Source organism: Orycteropus afer, unplaced genomic scaffold (genome assembly GCF_000298275.1).
Source record: "Orycteropus afer afer isolate SDZICR_OR568_19922 unplaced genomic scaffold, OryAfe1.0 scaffold00219, whole genome shotgun sequence".
In the NCBI taxonomy this organism is placed as follows: Eukaryota; Metazoa; Chordata; class Mammalia; order Tubulidentata; family Orycteropodidae; genus Orycteropus; species Orycteropus afer.
This window is the reverse complement of record NW_006921806.1, coordinates 5,158,608-5,167,085: the sequence shown is the minus strand read 5'-3', so window position 1 is coordinate 5,167,085 and position 8,478 is coordinate 5,158,608. Positions and strand designations below refer to the sequence as shown.

General features: G+C 46.1%; 1 protein-coding gene across 1 annotated transcript in view; it reads left to right on the top strand.

Annotated features, from left to right (window-relative positions):
* Nucleotides 1–1,880: 1,880 nt before the first annotated feature.
* SLX9 (SLX9 ribosome biogenesis factor) overlaps nucleotides 1,881–8,478 on the top strand; it is a 74,806-nt gene continuing 68,208 nt past the window's right edge. Inside the window, exon 1 of the mRNA XM_042782021.1 lies at nucleotides 1,881–2,018. Coding sequence (XP_042637955.1) covers nucleotides 1,881–2,018 — 138 coding nt within the window. The remainder of the gene's footprint in view (nucleotides 2,019–8,478) is intronic.

Here is an 8,478-nt window from a genome sequence, read left to right as displayed (position 1 = left end):
TTGTTCTCCCTCTCTATGCAGGATCTCGTACATCCCTTCCAAGTGGATGACAGTGGTAGCCGGGCACCATCTAGTTCTGGTCTCATAGTTGTATAGGTTGCAGATCAGATGGTGTACCCATTGCTAGGACTGATTGTTTCCATTAATTTTGGTTTTCTTCTTTCTTCTTTGCTCTTGATGAGGAGAGACCCATTGTTGCATCTAGATGGCAGCTTGCTAGCTTTTAAGATCCTAGTCGCTACTTGCCAAAGTAGAAGGTGGAACAATGTTTTGTATAGTGTGTTATGCCAATTGAGCTTGGTGTCCCCTGCAACTATGGTCCCAAGCCCACAGGTTCAACTACTCAGTCGCTCTGGGTAGCTGGCTGTGACCAAACAGTGACCACAACCTCCAAAGCAATATGTCTTTTGATGTCTTGACTGCTTCCATTGGTGTTGACTGTAGAACCAAGTAATATGAAGTCTTTGACAACTTCCATCTTTTTTCCAAATGATAGTTTAGCTTAATTTGTAAAGAAGGTTTGCCTGGATATTGTGCTTTTAAAAAAGAATTATCTATGCACACTCAGTTTTCACAAGGAGCTCTGGCTGTGCTGTTGTTAATGTACTGGGCTGCTAACTAAAATGTTGGGAGTGGAACCTCCTGGCCATTCCCCAGGGAGAAAGATGAGGCAGTCTGCTTTCATAAAGATTTACAGCCTTGTAAAACCTCTGGGCACAGTTCTAGTTTGTCCTCTAGGGTCAGTATGAGTCAGAATCTGCTATGGCAGGGGGTTTTTAATCAGTTTTGACAAATAGAAAGCTCAAAGGCCTAGCAGTTCTGTTTTAGGGTCCATCAGTAATTAATTTTTCTTCAAGGCAATACTGTAGGAATCCTGCATAACCATAAATTGTGTTATCAGTTCTGTTCCAGCTTTTTCTCCCCATGGCGATGTATAGTTCACTAGTGATAAGATGGAATATAGAAAAATCTTTGGAACATTCTTGACTCTCTAGTCAGAAGTGTTGCCAGATTTGCAAATAGCATATTGAATAAACTTCAAAACAGTGTCTATTATTGGCTAAACATTATTTTTATTTTAACAATAGCAACACACCAGCCTCCACTGACAGAGGAGTTGTGGCTGCTATGAATCAAACTCAGGTCTCTTAAGTGGAGACCTTTCACCACTGAACCACCACTGCCCCCTAGTGTCTTGTAGGAAACGTTTATATCGGCGATAGGTTTGGTCTGGGTACGTTCCCCAAATGTTGGAAGGCTGACATTATTGGAAAAATTAGCGCATACCAACCACGGGTGGGGGTCCTAACACTGCAATGCCCTTTTTTAAAAACGGAGAAACTCGGAGTCACAGGGCCTCAGTAACGTGCCCAGGGTCATCGTTCGTGAACGACAGGAGCTGAGATGACACCCACGACCACGGGCGCCCGCGGGCCGTACACAAAAGGCTATAAATGCTTGAAGCTTTGGTGGCGTAGTGCCTAAGGCTTTGACTGCTAACCAGAAGGCTGGCGGTTCAAGCCCACCAGCCCGTCCTCTGAAGGAAGATTGGGCAATCTACTTCCCTAGTGACACCGCCTAGGAAACCCAAGGAAGGGTCTTTATGAGTCGGGTCCGACTCGATGGCAGTGAGTGTGAATTATAAATGCGTAGGTTTGAGGGCCCAGAGGTACTTGGCCTGACTAGGAACCCCCACTAGCTATAGCATGCCCCGCCCCGCCCTTCTGTGGACCCTGAATTGGTAGAGCAGTACAGCACCGGAAGCACGCGGATCCCATCAGCAGCGGCTCTTGTTTCCAGAGGGGACGAGAGCGTGAAGGACTAGCTTCCGGCAAGCTCTGTCGCGTCTTTTCGCGCGGCTGTGGGTCTCCGCCGGGGAAATGGGGAAAGTGAGGGAGCTTCGGTCCCGGGTGCACCGGGCGGCAGTGAGGCCCAACGAGGAGGCTGCACCTGGGACCGTGACCCCTGCCCAGGAGCCGTCTCTGTCACAGCCATCCAGCGGCGGTGCGGGAAGAAAGGTAAGGTCGGTACCAGGCGGGCAACGAGTGGGACCCTCCGGCGGTGTGGGCCGAGGGGCGCCTGGAGCCCAGGACTCTAGTGCTCAGCGGGCGGCCCACGGAGGGGCGAGAGTCTTGGTGCAGACTCCGGAAGCGCTGGGGCTTGGACGAGGAGCGGCCACCCTCCGCCACTCCCAGAAAGCCTTCCACAGCAAAGTCTGGGAATGTCTCGTGAAAAATGGCAAAAATTCCTTTGTAGCTGAGGTCCCAAGGAACGGAAGGAAACTCCCAGGGTTAAAGAAAAAATGAAGAGAAAACTGAAAATGGGAAAGATACCTCTTACCCTTTAGCTATCATCCCCCTACCACCTCAGCCCTAATCAACCAGCGGTCTACTTTCAGTCTCTAGAAATTTCCCTGTTCTGGATATTTCATATGAATGAAATCATACAATATGTGGCTTTTTGTTCTTGGCTTCTTTCATTTAGCATATTTTCAAGTTTACTTTGTTAGTTGTTAGCTGCTGTCAAGTGGATTCTGACTGCTGGGCCACTCCGTTATTTGAGTAGAACTGTGCTCCATAGGGTTTTCAAGGCTGTGATTCTTCCATGGTGGCTCTGAGTGGGTTAGAACTGCCTCCTCCAACCCACCCGGGCTAGTTGTCCAGCTTTTAACCCCCATTTTTAACCGTTTGTTCCAACCAGGGACTCCCATTAACCTTGTTCTTAGTTGCCTTTGAATCAGTTGACTCATGGAGAACCCTTGCGTAGGGTTTTCAAAAGTGATCGTTTGGAAACAGATCGACTGACATGCGTTCTGAGGTGCCTCTGGGTGGATTTGAACCATCAACCCTTCAGCAAGTGGATTGATGGGCTTAACTGTTTGCACCATCCAGGGACTCCTATTAGGCTGTATGGAGATAACACCTTGCCCCTATTAGAATGACAATTGGGGAAAAAAAAAGTAGCGCATATCAATACTTTATTCCTTTTAATGGCTGAATAATATTCCACTGTATTGATGGATGTATTTTATCCATCTGATGATGGGCATGTAGTTTTTTCCCACTTTTTGGTTATTGTGAATAACACTACAATGAACATTCATGTATACATTTTTCTGTAGACATATAGAGTGAAATTGCTGTGTCATATGAAAGTTCTATGTTTAACTTACTGAGGATCTGTCAAACTGCTTTCCACAGAGGCCACACCATTCTACATTCTCACCAGCAATGTCTCGGGGTTCCTGATGTATCAAGGTTTGAGGTTGCCAACAAAAGACTGACAATACGTGGAAGAACACATTACTCACATAGAGGAGGGAGAGAGCAAAATCAGCTCCAAATGTGGACAGTGGTCTCCCATTGCCACTAAGTGCCCCCTCGCAGCTGGTGCAAGGCAGCTAGCTGTTCCATGCTCACCCTTCTTGTGCCACAGGTGAGGAAAACCTTGTTCCTTTCCCACTGGAAACAGATATAGAAGTGGAGTTGGCCAGGTGCTATATGGTCCCCACACATGAGCAAGACAGAGAAAGTTACTGCAAGCCCCAAACAAAGAGGAAGTCTTCTATAAGGAGAAGAGAGAGACCCAGTTCCTGTCATCTTTATCAGAGAAATGTTCTGGGCTCAAGGCCTCTGTTTAGGCGACCCAGATTGGAAATGCACAGGCAGACTGTCCTCCCAGCAGTCCATCCCCCCTCCCATCAAGGTGCCAGAAGAAAGAAGTAAAGTGCTCACAAGTCTTGGTATACCTGTTATCCATTTCAGACACTCAACGGCATGTCTGTGGCATGGTGTACAGCTTTGATAGGAGTTATGTGTGTGAACCATTTGCTTAATGTTTTTAGGCAGCATTTAATGAGGGTTACTTGCAGGACAGGAGCCCTGGTGGTACAGTTATTAAGTGCTTGGCTACAAACTGAAAGATCAGTGGTTTTAACCCACCAGCAGCTCCATAAGAGAATAGACATGTCAGTCTACTCCTGTAAAAATTACAGTCTAGGAAACGCTATACCAAAAGCAAACCAAACCCACTGCTGTCAAGTTGGATCTAACTCATAGCAACCTCTCCTTGGGTTTCTGAGGCAGTATCACTATGGAAGTAGATTGCCCAACCTTCCTTCCGAGGAGTGGCTGGTGGGTTTCAACCGTCAGCCTTCTGGTTAGCAGTCAGATGCCTTAGGCACTATGCTATGGGAGCTCCCAGTAAACTCTGTAGGGCAGTTCTGTTCTATTATATAGAGTCACTCTGAGTAAGAATTGATGGCACAGAACAACAGCAATTAGTACTGTTCCCCAGCAGGATGATCAGGCTTGCTTGGGGGACAGATTATAACTAGCCACCTCAGTCATTGCTTAATCCAAGCCAATTGAGTAGATCAAAGGGCTGTATTTGTCTAATTTTATAGAGAATTTCAACTGCTTCTTTTATGTTATTTATTTATTCATAACATATACTGATTCAATTATATAAAAATAGCATATTTCTCCCAATTTAGCACATTATATGAATAGTAGGAGCTCTGGTAGCATAGTGCCTAAGGCACTTGACTGCTAACCAGCAGGTTGGCAGTTCAAACCTACTAGCCACTCCAAGGAAGGAAGATGGGGCAATCTATTTCCGTAGTGATACTGCCTCGGAAACCCAAGGGGGGTTGCTATGAGTCAGGTCCGACTCAACGGCACATAACAACAAACAACAACAACAATGAATAGTATATGTTCTGATTTATAATGTTTTCAGAAGTGGATGGCCTCATCCTTCTTCCCAATCTTCTTCCCAGTTCTTTAAAGTGTTGGGGAGCAAAGATGTCACTTTGAAGACTAAGGTGCACCTAACCCAAGCCATGGTATTTTCATTTGGCTCTTATGCATGCGAGAGCTGAACCATGAATAAGGAAGACCAAAGAAGAATTGATGTTTTTGAGTTGTGGTGTTGGAGAAGAATGCTAAGAGTACCATGGTCTGGTAAAAGGACTAACAAATCTATCCTGGAAGAAGTGCAGCCAGTGTAACACTGAGCTTTTATTTTGGCATAGGATCTTTGGTCTGACTTCCTTTCCCTCTCTGGTGGCAGAGGGATATCAGTTTAAATTCTCACTCACTCACTGCCTTCAAGTCAGATCCGACTCATAGGGACCCCTCCTTGGGTTTCCCAGGCAGTATCACTTTGCTTGCTGAAAGTGAGGATGACTTGAGGTACTTACTGACGAAGATTGAAGAATACAGTCTGCAGTATGGATTACATCTCAATATAAAGAAAGCAAAAATCCTCACAACTGGACCTATAAGCAGCATCACAATAAATGGAGAAAAGATTGAGGTTGTCAAAGAATTCACATTGCTTGGTTCTACAATCAATGCCAATGGAAGCAGCAGTCAGGACATTAGATGACGTATAGCACTGGGCAACTCGGCTGCAAAGGACCTCTTTCAAGTGCTGAGAAGCAGATGTCTCCTTGAGGACCAAGGTGCAACGATGGGCTCAAGTACAGCAAGGATCATGAAGCTTGCATTGGATTGGGGGGTGTTTTGTTCTGCTGTGCATAGGGTTGCTATGAGTCAGAAATGATTTGACGGCACCTAACAACAGCAACAACATCACTACGGAAGTAGATTGCCCTAATCTTCCTTCCAAGGAGTGACTGGTGGGTTTGAACCGACATTCTTCTGGTTAGCAGTCAAATGCTTTAGGCACTACACCACCAGAGCTCCCAGGTTAAATTCTAGTATTGTTTATTTCTGAAAGTCAGGAGGTCTGGGCAAAAGTTGGTAGGACCCTTTTTTTCCCTCCCTAGGAGAGAACAGAACATCTCAATCATAGGGCCAACACCTTGTGATCCACCACACCATAGCCACTGAGGGCTACTTGCTGGGATTTGGCTGTAGGCTTTCAGGGCCAAGGGAGCAGAGAACCAGGTGGCTCAGTGCAAGTTGGTTTAAACAGGTCCTGGGCTTCTCCAAGGAGGGGTTGGCACTGGGAAAGGCTACAGCTGCACAGGGCAGACACCCCTCTTGCCCATCCTTTCTCATGTTGCTCCTTCTGTATTGGTCAGTCTTTGATGGTGGAGATGCCACCACCCTTGTGTGTGTCATCATTCATTTGTGGAACCATGCCTCTATATCAAGTGTGAACAGCATGGGTCCCACCTGATTGCCAGATGTGGAAGTGACCTCTCCAATTTTACCTTCTTCATCCCCTTACTTACTATAGTAACTATGACACTATGTTGCTCCTTGGTTTTCTTGGTGGGGCAGTTATCAGAACATTTTAGAGAGGGCCTCTAAGTTCTCTTCAAGGCCATTCAACAAAAGCTATCTTAAAGGGCTTTTTGCTCTCTTTTTCTTTCTTTGCAGTTTTAATTCTTGTTTTGCTCTAGGTGTTACAGGGTGTTTTCAACACCGGGGACCTAGCTTATTGGAGCCCCTCCAATCATCTCCACTCCCATTGTTGGAGGTCTCTGACAGTAGTTGGGGAATTACTCCCTTAACTCTTGAATCCTTCTGTTTCAGTAACCAAGACTACATCACTTTGCGAGTTGATCCTGCTCCTTTCTTTGCCATCTAGTCTTTCAGATATGTTTAGGCCTCTGCTGGTAGAAAGTGCTGACACTACCTTGCTATTTCCATGCAAAAGTGGGACTTTACTATGAAGGTTTCCCCCATGATAGCAAGAGACAACAAAAAAGGGAGTAGGGTCTCCATTGAGGAGGGCTTCCAGTGCCATCCAAGACAGAACACTGTCATCACCATCTGATGTGGTGGCAGAATCATGAAGCCTGGTGTCTATGGCTTTTACCCAGAGTGGCATGATGACTTTATAAATAGTTTGGAACACGGTTCTTATGCTTTCAGCATTCCAAACCAAGAGCAGTTGTAAAGCTGTGTCATTAAACAAAGGTTATCAGTCAGGTTGTGGGAGACTTCCCTGGCTTCTGCTCCTATCATTGTTCAGCTTTCTTACCTCTCACTTTTAGAAAAAGACCTCATCTCAACAGTTTCATTTTCAACAACACCAAGTGTGCAAGTACCCTGGACTGGACACAGCATCCTACAGAGTGTCCCCAGATTTCCCTTGGATGTCATCTGCAACCCTTGAATTACTGTGGGAAGAAATGGGTGGTATGGGACATGAGAGCAATCAGGAGCCAGGGAATGGTCTCCCTATTCTTCCTAGGACCTACACTCTGATCTCAGCTTCCAACCACCTTACCAATTCATCCCTGCTAGAAGGAAGATTACCCACATCCCCTTTATCCCCACCTGGCCTGAGGAAGGCCAGTACTGTTGTCAGTTTTTCATTTCTCAGTGTGCCAGCACTATCCCAAAGTGATTGAACTGACAAGCCCATTGTGGAAACACAATGCCATAATGTCTTTATTGGTAAACTTGCTTCCTGTGCCAATCTGTAATAGATGCCACTTCCTCAGAACCTTCCTTCCCCACCCCTGCTGCTCTGAGGCTGTCCCCCAGTCTCCTGTTCTATTCCCTGTGTTCGTGCTCTGTGGGATTGTGGGGGTAAAGAATCTAGTTTTACCCTAAGTAAGGTGACCTTTGTCCTTGTTTCCAGAGAAATAACCTTTGGGGTCATTGGAGTGCCTTTGGGACTTTCAGGCCATACCTGAGCATTTGTGCTGATGAATAGGGACTGGCCAGACCAGAAAAGACTCACTTGGGAGGGTGATAATGCCTACCATCAGGAGATAGGATTTAGCCTATTATGCAGGACTGGCTGAAAAAGCCCAGAACATAGAGGCTCAGAGAACTTCCTGGTGAGGAAAGGGAGGGTAACATGCTGTCTCTGAGACACAGCAGCTCTGTATTGGGAACCTTTTCAGACCTCTCAGACCTTGTCTATGCATCTTTTTCTTATGATGATCCTGATTTGTATCTTTTTATTACAATAAAACCAGTAGTCATAAGTATAACATTCTCTGAGTTCTTTGAGCTATTCAAGTGAATCAGCAAACCCTCAGATGGTGTCCTTTTAACTTGAAAGGTCTGACCTAGGCACAGGTGGCTAGACTCAATGAGGGAGAATTCCATGTGAGTGGCTGGTTTCAGAGATGATGGAGAAGTGGAAACGTGGGGACATGATTGATCTCCACCTTCCTGGAATTGGCTTTATGCTGATTCTCATCCATGAAGCTGTCATTGTAGGGATGTCATTGTGGAGGTACTTGTCTCCCCCTGATGTTTCTTGTCTACTGACTTTCTGTACCTGCAAAAACGGCAAGGAGGCCACATGTTCTGACCTCCTCTAATCTCACAAGAGGAAGACAGGATTACCAGCAGTAACCCAAGGCCTATTGCTGCAAGGCCAAACATGCTGCCTCCCTCCAGCCCTTTCACCAACCGTTCCTCCCAAAGCACCACCACCTGTCTCCTGGGTTCGATAATTCACTGCAGTGGCCACACAGAACTCACAGATTACAGGGTTTATTAGGGAAGCACCAGGCTACAACTCAAGTTCAGGAAGAAC